At 41.8% G+C, this 19,025-nt stretch overlaps 1 protein-coding gene across 1 annotated transcript in view; it reads right to left on the bottom strand.

Annotated features, from left to right (window-relative positions):
* Positions 1–19,025, bottom strand: part of LOC101772201 (alpha-glucan water dikinase, chloroplastic-like) — a 32,705-nt gene that overhangs the window by 7,269 nt on the left and 6,411 nt on the right. The window contains 10 exon segments of the mRNA XM_022828240.1: positions 15,183–15,368; positions 15,455–15,544; positions 16,018–16,180; positions 16,337–16,471; positions 16,547–16,635; positions 16,732–16,866; positions 17,253–17,351; positions 17,428–17,535; positions 17,634–17,931; positions 18,022–18,113. Coding sequence (XP_022683975.1) covers positions 15,183–15,368; positions 15,455–15,544; positions 16,018–16,180; positions 16,337–16,471; positions 16,547–16,635; positions 16,732–16,866; positions 17,253–17,351; positions 17,428–17,535; positions 17,634–17,931; positions 18,022–18,113 — 1,395 coding nt within the window.

The raw sequence follows: 19,025 nt of genomic DNA, 5'->3' as shown, positions 1-19,025 counted from the left end.
CCGTGACAGCTCCTTTCCCGCCTTGCCAGATCTGCGCCCCGACAGTCTGTTGCTTCACGCTCGCCCGTGCGACCGCAGCCCGCCTGTCTTCTCACCTGTGCGCCCTCGCTTCTAGCGCCGTTCCCTCGGTCACGTCCATCAGATCCGCCACACGACGACGCCCGCCTCCGCCAAATCGCAACCACCGGCAAAACCGCGCCTGCGTCGCCCTGTCTCTGGTGCCCAATGGCCGACGGTGTCATCCCCGAAGTCCTGCTCCGCCGCCCCGCTGCTCAATCTCCGCCCCGGCAGCGCACTCCATCGCTTCTTCCCAGTCTTTGTGCCGCTCCACCTCTCTCTCTTCCGCGCAGCTATAAAAGGGATTGCTAGAGCCCCGCCGGAGTCCCCTTCGCCATAGCTGCCTTGCTGCCGTTCTTCTGCTTCGTGCTCAAAGTGCTACCGCCTAAGTCCCTGAGGAACTCTCCTCTCCGCTCCACGCCCACCCTTCCAATCTGCCCAGTCGCTTGCTCCTCCGCGCTGCGCAAGAGCTTGCTTGTGGTTCACAAGAAGCACCGCCGTCGCCGGAGCACCGCCGGGCATCGCCGCCGCGAGTCTTAGTGCTCCAGTTCCTCCACCCAAGTCTGCTCTTTCCCGACCCTAAGCTTCACCTGTGAACCGAAGGTAAGCTGCCGACCTTTTTCCGCCTCGTCCGACCCCTTCTGCTCGTCCGACCCCTTTTCCGCCTCGTCCGACCCCTTCTGCTCGTGCGACCCCTTTTCCGCCTCGTCCGACCCCTTCTGCTCGTCCGACCCCTTTTCCGCCTTGACCGACCCCTTCAGTCCGCCCGACCCCTTGTCCGCCTCGTCCGACCCTATCCGTTCGACCGACCCCTTTCTCCGTCTCGCCCGACCCTGTCTGTTTCGCCGACCCTTTCTCCACCTCGCCCGAGGGCTCGGCTATATCCTTTTTCCTAGACCTGAGGGTATATATGTAAAAATGGGGGACTTCTCTGCGTTAAGCCTATGGACCCTCAGCACATCTATTCCCCTCGTCTAAGGGTCAGATCATAAGTTCCTTCCCATCTGGCCCTTATATCTTGATCTCCACCAACTCAAGTGAACTTCCCCACCTTTTTCCGTAGCTTTGCTACAAGTTTCTGGGCGAAAACTTGCAAATGTTGCTATTGAAACAATCATCTAAGTGCTAACCCCTGCATTGCATTTCGTGTAGAGTTGCATCTCGCTGACGGCTTATACGAGCTGCACCCGGCGCCAGAAGACGAAGCTGCAATCGAGCTCCCGCTTCCAGAAGCCGAAGCCGCCCAAGCAGAAGAGCAACTCCCCTCCTCCTCGTTTGAAGGCAAGCCCCGGAGCATGAACCCAGTTTTCCCAAACTTGCGCATGCCTTCTCCATCTTGTTTTGTGCATTTACATATAGGTGTTGTTTGAAACCATAGATTGCATGACTTAGTTCCCTTGAGCTGAACACTAGTCTGTTGGGTCCGAGTAGTTGCTATGCTTAATAGAGAGCGGTAAAAGCTGAGTGATCTCCTATCACTCGTGAGTTTATAGGAGTTGGTTGTTTCTCTTCTGTTGCAACTATAAGGACGATGGACGGGGCAGAGTTTCGGTTAACTCTTTGGTGGTCGGCTGATCGCCCTGTCTGTCTATGGAACTTGCTAAGGCCCGACAGTGGTGGTGTTCGTGATCAAGTGTTTGAAAGTACTAACCTCATACTCAGTATGGGATGAGGAAGCCGAGTACCGGATTAAACATAGACGTGAGCGGTCGCCCCATTGTCCTTGGAACGGAGTTTCCCCTGCGGCCGCACGTGGTGGCAAGTGTGGTCACAGAACGGCAGAGGCCGGGTCTGTGGAACATTGCACCAGAGGAAATGGGTCCGGCACGGGTTAGGAGTTGATGGGGAAGGCCGACACGGGAAGCGACCCTCGGTGGTGCGCGGATGTCGTGAGGTTAGGTTCGCCATGCATGGTTAAAGAACTCGAATCGATTCGTCTGCCTCTCACAGTTTGAGACTACTTGATCGCTATGCTACACTGAGTAATAATGAAATCTGATGATGATTTGGTCTTGCTGATGTTATATACCTTTTGGTTGGTTCTATGTTTGCTTAGAGTAAGTTGCTAACTTAGACCGGATAATGAACTTAGAATCTGAGCTAAAACTGTGAAAATAGGGATCTACATAGTTCTTTTGGCAAACAAACCCCTCAGCCAAAGAGCCTTGCATGTCTAGAAGTGGTGGAGTAATACTCCCGTCGGTTAAGTCTTGTTGAGCTTAGTAGCTCAGCCTTGTGTGGCTTTTCTTTTTCAGGTGAATTTGCTGCTCCCGAGTCCTCCCCTGTTGGCACTTGGCCACCCCAACTCCCTCCGGGTTGGACGGTCGAGTGGGATCCCTCCTCGGACGACGAGGAGAGGGATCACTGACGTCTTGGCAGGCCTCACCAAGGATGCCCGACCCCTACGTTTAGCTTCCTCTGTTTTACCTTCTGTTGTTTCCTTTCGAACCATGTAAAAACTCTAATTTCGTTTTGTTATTGAACTAAATGGCCAAATTTGTTTAACTCAGTAGACTTGTTGTATTCTTTGAAACCGCTCACCTTCGTGTGAGTTTTGCTAACTCGGTCCTGTTCAAGTGGTTAAATCGGATGAAATCCGATGGCACTTCGTGTTAACTTGGCTAAGGCATGAGTGTCGTGTGTTAGGCGACTTAACCATGTTTAATCAAGCTAATCCGAAGTGGATCCGCCACAGCTGGCTGTCAGCACTTATCCATTGTCATTTCCTTCTTGATTAGTACTAGAACTCAATAATTGTTATTTTCTTCCTACATTGAATAAGAATATTATTTCCTCCTCATGTTTATAGGATTATGGTTATGAATTCATAATAAAGAACAAGTGTTGTTCCATTTTTATGAATAGCATGTACTATGAGAGATGTCCCATTGTGAATGGGCTTTATGTTCTTGATCTAGAAGATGCATAAATTTATAGCATTAGTACTAAGAGAACTCATGTATATAACTCAAATCCTACTTACTTTTGGCATTGTCGTTTAGGCCATATAGGCAAGAAACGCATAGAGAGGCTTCATAAAGATGGTCTTCTTAATCCTTTTGATTTTGAATCGATTGAGACATGCGAGTCATGCCTACTTGGAAAAATGACTAAAACTCCCTTTGTTGGACAAAGCGAGAGAGCAAGTGAGTTATTAGGCCTAGTAAATACAAATGTATGCGGTCGTATGAACTCGGTCGCAAGAGGTGGTTTTCAGTACTTTATTACCTTTACTGATGACTCAAGTAGATATGGCTATATCTATTTGATGAGGAATAAGGCAGAATCCTTTGAAAGGTTCAAAGAATTAGAAAATGAAGTATAGAATCATACCGGCAAGACAATTAAATTTCTACGATCGGATTGTGGTGGATAATATTTGAGCCATGAGTTTAGCGATCATCTGAAGAGTTGCGGAATTGTTCCACAACTGACTCCACCAGGAACATCACAGTGGAACAGTGTGTTCAAGCGGAGGAACCAAACCTTGTTGGACATGGTGAGGTCTTGATGAGTCAACTGATCTTCCATTGTATTTTTGGGGCTATGCACTAGAGACTGCTACGTTCACACTAAACCGTGTACCATCTAAATCTGTAAAGAAGATGTCATATGAGATATGGATTGGGAAGCATCCTAGTTTGTCGTTCTTGAAGATTTGGGGCTGCGAAGCCTACATGAAGCGTTTGACGCTCACTAAACTCGAGCCTAGATCTAATAAATGTGTCTTTGTGGGGTATCCTAGGGAAACTAAAGGATACTATTTTTATAACCGTCAAGAGAACAAAGTGTTTGTTGCTCGCAACACTGTCTTTGTTGAGAAAGAGTGTTTCTCTCGAAAGAAATTAATGGGAGCACGGTGCAACTTGAAAAAGTTCAAGAAACACAAGAAAATGTTTTAGTTCCCATTGATGAGGTGCAACATGATGAATCAGCAATGGTCGCTGACCAACATGATGAACCTCAACCACGAAGATCAACATGGGCACATGCACCTGATAAGTACACGCTACTGATTATAGGGCAGCAGGACATCCTATTGTTGGACAATGAGGAGCCTAAAACATACACATAAGCATTGATGGGACCAGAGTCTAAGAGATGGCTTGATGCCATGGGCTTTGAGATGGAGTCCATGAGATAGAATCAGGTTTGGAACTTAGTTGAGCCACCCGATGGCGTGAGAGCCCTTGAGTGTAAATGGATTTTTAAGAAAAGATAGATGCTTGATGGAAAGATTCACATCTTTAAGGCATGACTGGTAGCGAAAGGTTTTTAACAAATTTAAGGTGCCGACTATGATAAGATATTTTCATCCGTCGCAATGCTGAAGTCTATTCGGATCCTTCAAGCAATTGCCGCATATTATGACTATGAGATTTGGCAAATGGACATCAAAACGGATTTCCTTAATGGAAACCTAAGTGAGGATGTGTACATGACACAGCCTGAAGGTTTTATTGGCCAGCAAACGGCTAAAAAAGTGTGTAGACTTAGGAAGTCTATATACGGGCTAAATCAAGCATCCCAAAGCTGGAATCTTCATTTTGATGAGGTAGTCAAATCATTTGGCTTCTCTAAGAATAAAGAAGAGGCATGTGTTTACAAGAAAACTAGTAGGAGCGCACTCGTGTTTCTAATCTTGTATGTGGATGACATACTAATAATTGGGAATGACATTCCGCTTATGGAGGATGTCAAGACCTCATTGAGAAAGAGTTTCTCTATCAAGGACCTTGGAGAAGCAGCCTACATACTAGGTATAAAGATCTATAGAGATAGGTCTAAATGCTTAATTGGATTGAGCCAGAGCATGTACCTTGACAAGGTGTTGAATAGGTTCAACGTGAATGATTCCAAGAAAGGGTTCATACCTATATCACATGGTGTAACTTTGAGCAAGACTCAGTGTGCGTTGTCGCCTGATGAGCAAGAAAGGATGAGTCGGGTGCCATACGCTTCAGCTATTATGGGCGCGCCTAGATATTTTCGTATGCTTACTAATCCAACTCGAGTGATGGTCACTGGGTTGCAGTAAGAAATATCCTTAAGGATATGTTACTAGTCTATGGAGGTTCGGAGGAGCTCATTGTAAATGGTTACACCGATGCTAGCTTCCAAATTGACCAGGACGATAGCAAATCTCAATTGGGATATGTCTTCTGCCTCAATGGTGGGGCATTGAGCTAGAAAAGTTCCAAGCAAGAGACAGTTGTAGATTTGAGAACGGAAGCCAAGTATATTGCAGCTTTGGAAGCTGCAAATGAAGCTGTATGGATCAAAAAATTTATTTCTGAGTTGGGTATTGGTCCCTAGTTGCTCCAGTCCGATAGACCTCTATTGTGACAACAGTGGTGCTATCGGACAGGCAAAGGAGCCTAGGTCACACCAAAAGTCCAAACACATACTACGGCGATATCACCTATTTCGAGAAATCATCAATCAAGGAGATGTGAAGATATACAAGGTGCACACCATTCTAAACATTGCAGATCGGTTGACTAAGCCACTCCCAGGAGCAAAGCATGAGATGCATACAAAGTCAATGGGCATGAGATGCTGGCATAACTAACTAGCACTAGTGGGAGGCTTATGATGATGTATTCCATAAAGGTAGTCATAAGATGATGACATCATGTCAATATTTGTAATCTGCATTTTTTAGTGATATGTTCCATGACTTTGTCATTATATGTGATTAGCGAATACGTGATTCGTTAGTGAAACTCCATGATACAATATTGATATTGTACTAAAATGATCCCCAACTTCCATCCGTCATGCGGGATTGTGACGTAGAGATAAGCTGGTACATGTGTTTGGTGGATGATCTTGTTTCACAGGTCATGGCAATATGGGATACTGCGCCGACAATGTAGGCACGTGTTAGGAACACGGTGACAGATAGACCCACTACGAGACACCGCGAGTACACTGCTATAGGTGAGTCTCGTAACGACACGCATATTATGTCCTCTGGCCTGAGATTGGTGCAGAGTCCCGGATTGTGGGGCATCACATTTTGGGGTTGCTAAACGTTATTCCATAACTAGGTAGTTATAAATGCAACTTTCGGATGTGGTTGAAGCAAGTCGCAAGGTGTACCGAGTCAAGAAGGAATCTGCCCCTCCCATTTCAAGGAGAGACTCCACTGGGCCCTCTTGATGTGATGAAATAAAAGCGCATGGCCATGCCTCAACTAAATGTTAGTGATCAGAAAAGTTCTTCGCTGAGCGAGAAATGGCTAAGAATAGGGGTAGCACATCACTCTCTTTATACTTGGTTAGGTGCCGTGTAGTGGAAGGATATAATATTGGTGAATGTTACAGGTTATGCAAGATATGATCTTCGTGAATCTTCAGGAGTTAGAACGCCTTGCTAGAGGCCAATGCTAACTATTGATCGGAAATGGTTTCTAAGTTATGTCTGTTGGTTGCATGAACCTATGGGGTCACACACTTAAGGGATTGGAACACATGGATACTTGCATAATTAACTATTGTGTAAGTGGGAGATTGTTGGAGATGCCTAAGAGGGCCTGGCCCAACAAGAACGTGCTGGCCATTAAGCAAGCGTTATATATCTAATCACCGGGCAGAAAAGTGATTAACACTAGGGCTAATCCGCCTGCACCCTGCCGCATGCACTGCCTGGTGCGCTGCCGCCGCCACATGCACCTGCCTGTTGCACTGTTGTAGTCCTCCCTCCCGGATCAGAGGTTGATCGTGGGTATCTCCGAGTACGTGTCATGGAGTGCTAGCACACTCCGGTTCATCATCCCATCCTGTACGTGTGGACTGCCATAGAGGTGTCGCTCAGTTGCACACTTCATCAGATTGTACGACTACTTTCTCGATGTTGATCGAATCGGCCACGCGCACTTCATTAAGACTTCCGCTGCGACGCGCGATGAGCGAAGGTATAATCTATGATCATTTACTTGCAAGTGATCCTGTTTACGCGGTTGTATTTTGTGTGCTAGCAAGTAGCAAATTGCGTTTCCTAACAGATTTTCTAGGTAACACCGGCTTAGCCGGTTTCTAATGTCGGCCAGGCCGATTTACAAACTGGCTACGCCGGTTCATAGAATCGGCTAAACTAGTTTTCGTAAGTTTGAGTAGAAATTTGAGATTCGTGTCGGATTGAATTTGTAAATGATCTCCGATCGAAGCAAGACCTCCCCACCCTATAAATAGGAAGGGCTACGGCCAATTGATGGCATCCAATAGATCAAAACACTTTTACCTTTATTTTATTTCCAACTATTCTTTCCTACACCCTAATTGTTGTTCTTCTTCTGTCTCTATGGCATCCGGAGGCATTCTGAGAGGTCTGCCGATCTCAGAGCAACCCTAAGTGTGCTAGCGCGACAGGATCCTTCCCAGGCCAGCGTTTGTAGGTCTTCGCAACGAACCTCTGAAAATCGGCCCTAACTGTCTTAGCCAATTTTGGCAGCTAGAGTTGTGTGAGTTGATCCATTGCAGATCCGTGCGTTCTAGTGCTTTAGTGTGTATTAGAAAACGCGTCAACACACTTTTTGGTGACTCTGTTGGGGACAAAAGAACTTGGTTCCACAAAAACCGATCTAATCTATTCCTAGCAAAATGGGTGCCAACATCGAGCTTGACAAGGACAACATCATCCCACCAAACATGGCAGAGCTCTGTGAGGACGAGAAGTAGAGGTGCCTCAAGCTTGAAGAATAGATGTAGAAGCTATTCTTGATGGACTTCAAGAAATACCGTCAAGGAGGTGTTACAAGAGTTCAAGAGATTGCAATGCCATCCTTCACTCCCAAAGATAAGCAAGTTGAGGTAACAAATAATGTGAGCATCCCTCAAACAAAATGGCTTGATCAAATGGCTTTGCTTATGGATAAGAAAATTGCTTACACTAATCAACCGATAAGTGAATTGGTAACTATGGTGTGGAGCAACTAAATGCGCTTAACAAAGGAAATACTTTAGATAATGGTGCTTCTCCTGTTAATCATGTTGAGCAAAGCGATATTCTTAAAGCAAGTTCATGGACTATACCTGATATGCATACTGGACAAGTACTTTACAACATGTCGATGAACTCCTTTGTTGGGCAGACCCCCCCTCCAAACCCACACACACACACACACTAAAATCACTTTTGCTGGAATCAACAAAACCGGCTAAGCTGGATTCCAAACTAATGAACTATGTTACTGCTCTAAGTTCATCTGCCCCTGGACAAACTAATGAACTTACAAACTCTATACCACCTTATATGATAGTAGCACATAGCATTCCACCGATTCCACCTCAAGGAACATGTATTTCTTATGGACCGGTGCCAAATGATGTATTTAATTGCTATTTGAAATGAGCACTGGTTCATTATATTCAAAACACACCCCATGTTATGGGGTTTGCACAACCCAATGCTTATGCATCTTCATAGCCAAATACTTATGAGGTGGATTTTGCTAAACTTAAGGAAGATTTGGCTAATATGATGAAAAGTAAATTGGGAGACATGAGTAGTTCTCGGTTATACCGAAAAACTTATTCTTCGTGGTTTGATGTGGTACCATATCCTAATGGTTGGCGTGTTCCCAATTTTGTGAAATTTAGTGCTGATGATAATAGAACTACATGGGAACATATTAGCCAATACGTTGCTTAATTAGAAGAAGCTAGTGGTTATGATGGTTTCATTGTCTTTGACTAGCACTGCTTTCTCTTGATTTTGATCTTTAGCTTCTGGTTCTATTTGTTCTTCGAGTTAATTTGAACAGAAATTTCATGATCACTTCTATAGTGGGAACAATAAGATGATGTTTTAATTTGTCGCTTTTTGATAAAGACTTGGCTGTTTTGTGTTCTTATGGCTTACTTTCCTATCTTAAGGATAGAATAGAAGGTTTTATTTTCTTGCAGTTAGCCAAGTTCAAGTCAGTGCTTTAGTGCAAGAAAACCAAATGAAAAATACTAAGGAAAGTTATAAAACTCATTGGTCCAATGTACATGTTGTTGAATATGATTTTGACACTTCGGACAATGAGGAAAGAAATGTATATGCTGCTGAATTTGTTTGGCCATCAAATGCCAAATCATATTCTTGTTCATCTCTTAAGCCGGTCAACAAGAATCAACAAGAAGAGGATAAATTTACATTTGATGTTTCCAAGTGCGATTGTATTTCAGATGAATTGTTAAAAATTAGGAATATCGAGATGTCGCACAAACATACCATCGCTTGATGAGCTAATGCAGCGTCCTTATTGTGAATGGCATAACACTTTTTCACATGCCACTAATGACTGTAATGTTTTTTGTTGACAGGAGAAACAACCATTAATGAAGGATGATTAACTCTACATGAGCTGCAAATTGATAAGGCTCCATTCCCGGTCAATATTATTGATCTGCAGAATTCCAAGGTGTTGGTTTAGCCTCATCAAGACGAGTCAACCAAAAGGAAGACCGTGATCATTGGTGATGAAGCACCAAAAAATTCAAATGACAAGATTTTGAGAAGCGAAGTGGTGCTTCAAAAGTCTCCTGACGGCAGGGAATCATTAAAGATAATTGTTGGACCTTTTGGACTATGGGGGAAAGGAATCTCGGTGCAAATGATGGTTGAACCTACTCTGCATTGAAAGCGGCCCAGCCGGTTTTAGAAACTGGCCAAGCCGATTTTGGTTAGAGAACACCGAAGATGCTCAAGCAAAAGCGCCTTAAGGTTGGTACTTGGAAGGCGAATCAACCTAAGGTCTAGGGAAGGTTTGCCAAAAAAAAACTAACCGTTGATCAGTTGTTGACAAAGCACACAAGTCAAAAGGTCGATTCAAGTGATCGGCCAACAAAAAAATGTGCGAGATCACCTTCACACCAAGAGCAAGCTCAACCATTGAGGGAGACTACAAGGCTGAAGAGTGAGATTGTCACGTTGCATCCTCCTCAAAATACATAATCGACCATGCCTTGTGCTCCTTCGATGTCAAATTCTCCTCATTTGGTGTGGGATCACAATGGGATGTGGATGCAGTGTTATCCTATGCCTTTTTCAACTTTTCATTCATGATGGTTACTGCCTAACGAGCTGGTGTTTGACAAGCTTTCGAACCCCATGCATGATCGTGTTGCTTTTGTGCAATCTGGTTGGGTGCAGTAGACAAAACTGGCTAAGGCAGTTTCTGCAAACTGGTGAAGTTGGTTTCCTCAGAGACACTGGGCATCTCCTCCAATGCAAGTGTAATGTGCTAAGATGAAGCTAGAGAATGTGCAACCTAAGAATTTTGATCTAGAGAGAACCACTGGTAAAGATATTATTTCAATTGGTGATATGAAAGTGGTTCTCAAGGATGATGGCAAAAGACTGATTGTCATTGATGATCTGATGCGGATCCAAGTACTAAAAGCACATTGAGTCCTAATCCTAGAGCAGCTGCAACTAAATGGAATGATCAAATACTTCACATATTGTCACTATTCAGTTTGGTGCATTATCTTTTGATGTTAAAGAAGATAGAAAGAAACATAAAGAAATCCTAGCTTCTACTATTGCCTTGCCGTGCCATACTTTTATTGGAGTAAAGCTGCAACACAAGAAGGTGGAATATAGTAGGCCAAAGCAATTTATATTGGTGGCGTGATTATGCAATCATCTAGTAATATTTGCATGGAAGCTGGAAAGCTGGATTATTTTATTCATTCATGCATGCTTGTTGTGCTTAAGAGGAGGAGCTATATGTCTCGAGCTCAAGCAACACAGAACCATATTATTTTACTATTCTTTACGTGAGTTACTTTTGGTCTGGTAAAGTTAGCATGTAAGTTAGAGGCAAAGTCCGAATATAATATTATTTAGAATAAGGTTAGGTTTGTTTTATTCCAGAGTCCTAATCATGATGTGCCTGCGTGCACTATAAATAGGGCGTTATACGCCCATGTAAAGGGGATTTTGAGTGATCGTGAGTTATTTCCCAAAAAAGCCTAAGGGCTGACAGAGTAGTTGGTGTTTCTTGTTTGTGAGGCCTAAACCCATCTAGGGTTTTTCTTGAAGCGTGATTTCAAGCTGCTGCTATGATTCATCCGATTCCATCTTGTAATTCTAGCCCTATAGTGGTTTGCGAGATTCCTATCCTTCTTTTTGTTGTAGTAGGATTTTCTTTGGATCTACTATAAACTGAGAGCTTGCTATCTTGATTAGTAGCACATGGTTGCATCTAGTATTTTCCTATTGTTCTAGTTTTGTAACACCATCAGAGATTAATCAATCATTGGAATCTGTTCATTGATTATTTGTCTGTTACTAGTATATTAAATATATTGCTTTGTTGGACTCAGTCTGTATCGGTCTGTTGCTGTGAAAGATTGGCAAATTATACACATCGACTGGGGTTTCACTAGTTGGTCCGTATCATGATCTGGTTAAGACTTCTATCCCAAGAGCTTCCGATGATCATGAAGCTAGCAGTGGTAACTCTTCTCAGTACTTCCAGCCTAGGTGGTGTCTTTCAGGCTTAACATGTACTCAAAAGAGGAAATTGCAAAGGTGGTTTGCTAGGAAAAGGGAGGAACAGGCTGAGAAACAGAGGGATCAACAGTTTAACAGAGCTATACCCATGTTTCCTTTGAAGAAAGAGTGAAAATACAAGGCCGTTGTTCAGCCAAGAGTAGAATCGACCAAGCCGGTTTTACTCGGGATAGTGCAGCCGGTCCCAGAACTAGCCAAGCCAGTTTTAGAACTGGCTAAGCTAGCTTCAGAAGAGGATGTGTCATCTTCTGATTTTTTTTCTTTTATTTCTTGTAATGGTGACCTTCCATAAGCCCAGCAAAATAAGGATGATGAGGAGTTGGTTGACTATGGTTCTTCACCTGGACACAGCATGGAGATCAATGTAGTGCATTTTCTTGCTGATTATTATGTTATTCCTGAAGAGGACTTTGCACATCTTGATTTTAGGCTCCGAGACATTGTGTTTCAGGAGCTTAAGGAATTGGATAACCACCTCAAAGCATTATACATCAGAAGTCGTATTAATGCTAAATCAATTTCCTGAATGCTTGATGATGGAGGGCAATTGTTAGTTTGATTCCATATGCTCTGTTCAAGAAGTTGGGAGGTTTAGATGAAGATCTTGTGAAGACAAACATGACTATCAATGGTGTGTGAGGTGGCGAGCTTATGGGTGCTAAAGGAGTCATTTCTATGGAGCTCACTATTGGGACCAAGATGTTATCCACTGCTTTCTTCATTCTTCATTGTTGATGTGCAAGGTAACTTCTGTTTAATTTTGGAGCATGATTGGATTCATGCAAATCAGTGTGTGCCTTCTACTTTTCATCAGTGTCTTATTCAGTGGATAGATAACGACATAGAGATTGTGCATGGAGATACTTCGGCTTGTGTCGCTACAGCGTATCATCCTCCCATGGGTATGCATGATAACATGAAGTTCTTAACTAGTTTAGATCTCTTTGATTGTGAGTTGCTTAGTTGTACCTAGGTTTGTTCCTATTGTACTAAAGCCAATGGTAAACCGTCTAAACCATTCAATACAATTTAATGGATACAAGCTCAAAATGGTTGCAACAGAGTCTTGAGCACTACCGGACGAATAAGAACGATACATGTGAGGCCATTGAATATTTTGATGATTTGAAATAATTAGAACAATATTTTATGTCAGCTAATCCTTTAGAAAAGGTTGATATTGGGGATGGCACTATTCCAAGGCCGACATTTGTAAATCAGAACTTGAATTATGAGTATAAAGGTGAATTAATTGAATTATTGAAAGAATATGTTGATTGTTTTGCATGGAAGTATCATAAAATGCCTGGTTTAAACCATGAGTTAGTTGAGCATCGACTTCCTATTAAACTTTGATTTAGGCCTTATAAACAACCTACTAGCCATTTTAATCCTCTTATGTATGACCAAATTAAAGAAGAAATTAATTGGTTGCTGATAGCAGGATTTTATTAGGCCTTGTAGATCTGCTGATTGGATCTCTAACATTGTACCTGAAGACAAGAAAGATTCAAGCAAGCTTAGAGTTTGCATTGATTTTGGAGCTCTTCATAGAGCTACTCCTAAAGATGAGTATCCTATGGCTATAGCTACTATGCTTCTTAATAATGCCTCTAGACATAAAGTTCTTAGCTTTCTTGATGGTAATATTTTTATAGTCTTAGAAGATTGTGCTAAAATGACCTTTAGATGTCCGGGCTTTGTTTGTTGGTCTCTTTGAGTGGGTTGTTATGACTTTTGGTTTTAAAACTGCTGGTGAAGTTATCAAAGTCATGCATTTTATTATCTATGGTTTTCTTGGTGTGATCCTGGAAACTTATATTGATGATATTGTTGTCAAATCGGATGGGCTTGATTCCCATTTAGCTGATCTAAGACTTACTTTTAAGAGGATGCATCGGTTTGGTTTGAAAATGAACCCACTCAAATGTGCTTCTGTTGTACGGACTGGAAAGTTCTTAGGATCTATTAGTGAAGTGCAAGCTCCTACTTGTAATAGGGAGTTGCAAAAGTTCCTAGGAAAAGTGAATTATTTTAGAATATTTATATCTAATTTGTTTGGGAAGATTCATGCATTTACTCTTATCATTGGGTTAAAAGATGAAGTCGAATTTACTTAGGGAGCAGAATAGCAAGAGTTTTTTGAGAAAATTATTAAGTGCTATTTGTCTTCACCACATGTGCTCAAGGCACCTAGGAGGAGAGCTCCTTTTTGGTTTTATGTGGCGGCTGAAGAGAAAGTTATTGGTGCTATTTTGACTCAAGAAACCAAAGGAAAGGAGCATGTTATTACTTATGTGAGTCAACATTTTGTGGATGCTGAAATAAGGTATGCATTCATTGAGAAATTATCCTTGTTACTATATTATATTATTCATGTACGAAGTTGAGGCATTATTTGTTATCTAGTACTTGTAATGTAGCATGTCAAACTCATTATTAAACATATGGTAAGTAGACCGATTTTAAGTGGAAGGATTGGTAAGTGGGCATATGCACTTGTCGAATATGATTTGGCCTATGAGTCTTTAAATTGTATGAAAGGCCACATTGTAGCTGATTTAATTGTTGAGCATCAAGTTGATGATGAGCATGATTAAATGTCAGTCATGTGATTCTTACTCCATGAAAATTGCATTTTGATGGATCAGCTTGCAAAAATGGTTATGGTGTTGGTATTGTTATTATTTTACCTAGTGGTGCTGTTTTTGAAGCTCTTAACCGATTGGAACATAAGTGTACTAATAATCAAGCTGAATATGAAGATATTCTATTCGGGCTGGAAATTTTGTAATCTGTGGGTGTGAAGAATGTGGAAGCATTTGATGATTCATTACTGGTAGTTCAGCCAGTTTCTAAGTTTTGTCAATACTTGGATGGATTTCTAAATGCTTATCTTGATAAATGTCTAGATCTTATACATTATTTTGATAATTTTACTATATATATCATGTGCTTAGCGTTGAGAATCCGAGGGCTAACACTCTAGCACAACAATAATCTAGCTATGAAGTTCATAAGATTAACTTTCATAAATGAAAGCCGATGTTTGAAGAGGCAGAGGTGCAGACCCTAGAAGAACCGGTCTTGCTAGATTATGGAAACCGGCTTAGCGGGATTTCCGAAACCGGCTTGGCCTATTTTGAAACCAGCTAGCCAGTTTTCTGGATGAAACGCCACGTTAGCCATTAAACCATTAGCGGTTGGCAAGAACGAAGATTGTGACTAGAGAAGGCCTATTATTGATTATCTAAAGAATCCCAATGGTAAATTTGATAGAAAGATTCGACGTTTGGCATTAAATACATGTTGATCAATGATGAGTTATATTGTCGAACTATCAAAGACTTATGTCTAAAGTGCTTGGATTCAGATCAGGCCAGAGTGGTTATGGGTGAGGTTCATGAAGGTATTTGCGGGAAGCATCAGTCGGCTCCTAAGATGAAGTGGTTGCTTAAGAAGGGCTAGACTTTATTGGCCAAATAGAATTGCCAACTGTTTTCATTATTACAAAGGTTGTGGCCAAATATGATTTTGTGGATAACGATAAGAGAAGTCACATTTTACCTAATATGTGCTCAACATTTGTATTTTCTTTCATAAATGAAACTAACCTTGAGGCTTCTCATGTAGTTTGCTAAGTCATGGAGTAGACCTTCCTTCTGATCACTCTTTAAATTTGGTTCTGAATGAATAGGGTGGTCATAACTCGATAGCCGCTCCTTTGTTATACCATTCTTGTTCAGTGTGTCCCAATAAACATTAATGTCAAGGTCACTACTGAGATAGTCCATAAGTGCCTACAAAGCAGGCACTATTATTTTTGAAGGAAATGGTGGAGGGAACCTTATTTTATCGGAGTAGGAAAAAATTTTAACACTCTTACCTGGCAAATCACCACATCATCTGGGCTTGTATTGTTGTGTAGTTTCTGATGCCATTCTTCCATCATTCCACCCATGCAATTATTTTTTCTCTACAAAACCAACAATCATGTTCACATAGATAGCCCCAAACCACTTCTCATGTGTCTTTATACTCTTCTCTAGTACTCCCTAAATCCCGCAAAGAGTCTCCTTTTAGAAAATTTCAGACATAATAGTAGTCATGAGAAATGATCATGCTATCCCTAATTACTCATATTAGTTATTATTAAAAGTCATTTTGTCTTTTCGGTTTTCTAGAGCCTGAATAATTGCACATACGATTGAAGCTAGAAAAATAACATCAACTAGTTATTTGATTGGCTCTACACGCTTCTCCATACATTCCGTTTTATTGGTGTGGGTGTTGTTTTAATTAGATGAATCTTAATATAAACTAAAGTTATTCTCTTCGTGGAACAAATTTTAGAGTCTAAAAGGACACTCTTTACAGGATGGAGGAAGGAGCTAAGAAAGTAAAACCTAACTAGTGGAAGTTCAAGTGAGTTCTGAGTAGAGAACTTGCCTGTATAACTAATATCTCATCACGGATACGCTGGCCGACATCACCTTCACCTCCTCGGCCAACAGCTGACATTATCATCCTTGTTATCTCCCTGTACTGTGGATATGTTTTGTATAGATTTTGAAGTAGATCTGTGAACCTATCTTGTGCTTGGCTGATTTCACTGCACAATTATAACTTTTTCAGATTCATTTGAGTTCTTGGGTTGCATTGTATTAATGCAATACTATTACCATTCTACTGAAACCAAATTATATGGGTTTATCCTTTTGCGGGGTTGTTATCATATAAAAAATGAATAACAGAAACAAGTGCATACCGTGGTTTCACATTATAGTTCTTATTCCATATAAGTTGCCTAGTAGCCATGAATCTCATCCAAACAAGTAGTCCAGCAAGACCTAATTTTCCAGAATCTTTTGCTTCTTCAACCAGATCAGTAGCAATATTGAATCTATGGAAAAGTGTAGTTTATTGAATTATGGAACTGAAAATAGCTAGCCAAATTACTATGTTTGTACTTATTTACCTATGCATAAGAGATCTTTGGGAATCTTCCTCTAGATCAGCTATAGTTTCCAGCAAAGCTTTTGCCGTTCCTTCTCCAGCAGTGCCATCCTTTAGTTACAGAGCAAGTATGAGATTTGTTAAACTTAGAAAATACAATCTTAGGTATATTTGGGAAATATGTGATAAGTGTAAGGTGAAAGTTACCTCTGTACTCTTAGTAACCGGTCTTCTAAACTGAAGATAGAAATCAGACGTATTATTTTTTATCCACGTTTCATTTGATCGGAGAACGAAAGGCATCCCCTTATAGTTGTCTTCATCAAGCTCTATCTCCAAAGCCTTAGTAAAAAAAGGAGTAAAATGAGATGAAGTATAAAAGGATTAATGTGTAACACCCCACCGTCCAAAATCTTCTTATGACCGAACTCCCATATAAACGGGTCCGCATGCGCATAGCACATCTCTTACATTTCATCCTCGCTTCAAGTAAAAAGATGAACCTAGAGGTGCTATGATTGAAACGATAAGGATTATAAGTTGTCCCTCACCCGCAAAACTTCCAAGGTGGTACTAAACCCACCATACCACAACCACAGCTAAGCTACATAGGCCAACAAAACTAGTATGAGATATTGGGCTGGGGGTATTAGGTAAAGGGTCATGGTAAGAGATAGAGGATGACAAGAAGACAACAATTATTACTACAATGGTAATTTTATATTTACCTGGTAATGCAAACCATCTAATGTAGCTTCAGAGAAGGAGCTCTCACATGCCATTTCAAGCAATGTTGAGCCGGGAGGTAATATGGTTGCAGGAGGTGCCTGGGTGCATAGAAAAGTTGCATGTTAGTCTAGCTGTTGATCTTATTAATCTTACGTGCAAAGCATTTAATGTTACCTTCCACTCGCCAGCCTTCTTCGCCAATGCCCAATGGAGAATAAGTGGCTCTGCATAGTTTGTGACCAATTGAACTTTGGTTCTACCTTGTTTTTCCAATAACAATGCCTTCAGAATATATAAACTAGCTTACATTCTGAAAGTGTTACATGAAGCATAAAATAAGTCACACATATTTTGATTATACGTGTTCTTCAGAAACTGACCAAAATTTCATTGTCTCCCAGCTTGAAGAACTTTGTGCAGAGGACTTCACAATCATTTTTATCCTGTAGTGACTTCAAGAAAAGATCAAGACCTGTAGGACTCTTTGGCGCTGCTTCTACAAATCCATTTACTTGACTGGATGCTGGTTTACTGAGGAACTGCATGACGTCTCTATTTTTGCGCACAATCCTTCCCGCTGATGAGCGTCCTCTTGTTTTTGTTGAAGTAGAACGTTGTTCCTCATGCTGATCTGTCGTTCGGAGATGAATTTTGAAGTTCTTTCCATTGTTATTAAGCCTAGACATGGAATTCATGATTCAGGTCTGTTGCATCATCCAAATGGATAAAATGGTAGAGATGAACTATGATTCTGAATACAGTACTCACCACTTGTTTTGTGCCTCATCAACCACAACAAACTCAATCGATTCTACAGCTGGATCATCTATCTCTATTTTTATTGTAGAGTTCGAACCAGACTGGAATTAGGGAGAGAATTCAATAAAACTTATTAGAAAAAGAATTAACTTCATGTCACTTGGTACTAACATCTGGCTAGTAGGCACACATACTAAAATTCTTCAACTTTTAGCTTAGATGCTTTTATCGTATGCCTTAAACAAACAGATATTGTGGGTTCACCTATTTCGTTCAATATTACAAATAAGCAAAGGGTACTATAATTCAAGATAATAAAATTATTTTTTTCTGGAAGTGTATAATGATTGGTGCTGAGGATGCAGACTCGTGATATATTCTCATGTTTGAATGCTTTCCATGTGCCGGCTGGGCTCATGATATTTTCTGATTTCTTAAATTTGGATACGGTTTACTTTTCTTTTTGAGAAGCAATATAGAGATGATTTCCCAGGTCTAGGGTGGGTACTGGTCAAACATAAATTTGGATCAATCTTTTGGCCAAACATGAGAAATTTCTATCACTGGAATATCTTTCATCATTTTGTATCACTACGGGACACAGTCAAATTGCCGAGTGCCAGGGGCACTCGGCGAAGGGCAGAATACCCTCGGCGAACCGTTTGCCGAGTGTAACACTCGGCAAACGGCACACGGCAAATATAGAGTCGGCAAACACTAGTTCGTCGAGTGTCTTGTGTCGGGCACTCGACAAAGACTTTGCCGAGTGCCCAGAAAACACTCGGCGAACAATTATTGAAAAAATAAAAAAAACACGCACCGCCACTGCTCCGCCGCCGCCGCCACCGCCGCCGCCGCCACCATCCTCTCCTCTTCTCTTCAGGCCCCGGCGTCGGCGGATCCGGTGGAGGGGACGGGCGGGCGGCGGATCCGGGGGCCGGGGGCCGGGCGCCGGGCGGGCGGCGGCGGATCCGGGGGCGCCGGGCGGCCGGCACTATCCGCCCCACAAATGC

The sequence above is a fragment of the Setaria italica genome, chromosome I, assembly GCF_000263155.2.
Source record: "Setaria italica strain Yugu1 chromosome I, Setaria_italica_v2.0, whole genome shotgun sequence".
NCBI classification, from domain to species: domain Eukaryota; kingdom Viridiplantae; phylum Streptophyta; class Magnoliopsida; order Poales; family Poaceae; genus Setaria; species Setaria italica.
This window is presented reverse-complemented; position numbering and strand designations above follow the sequence as displayed.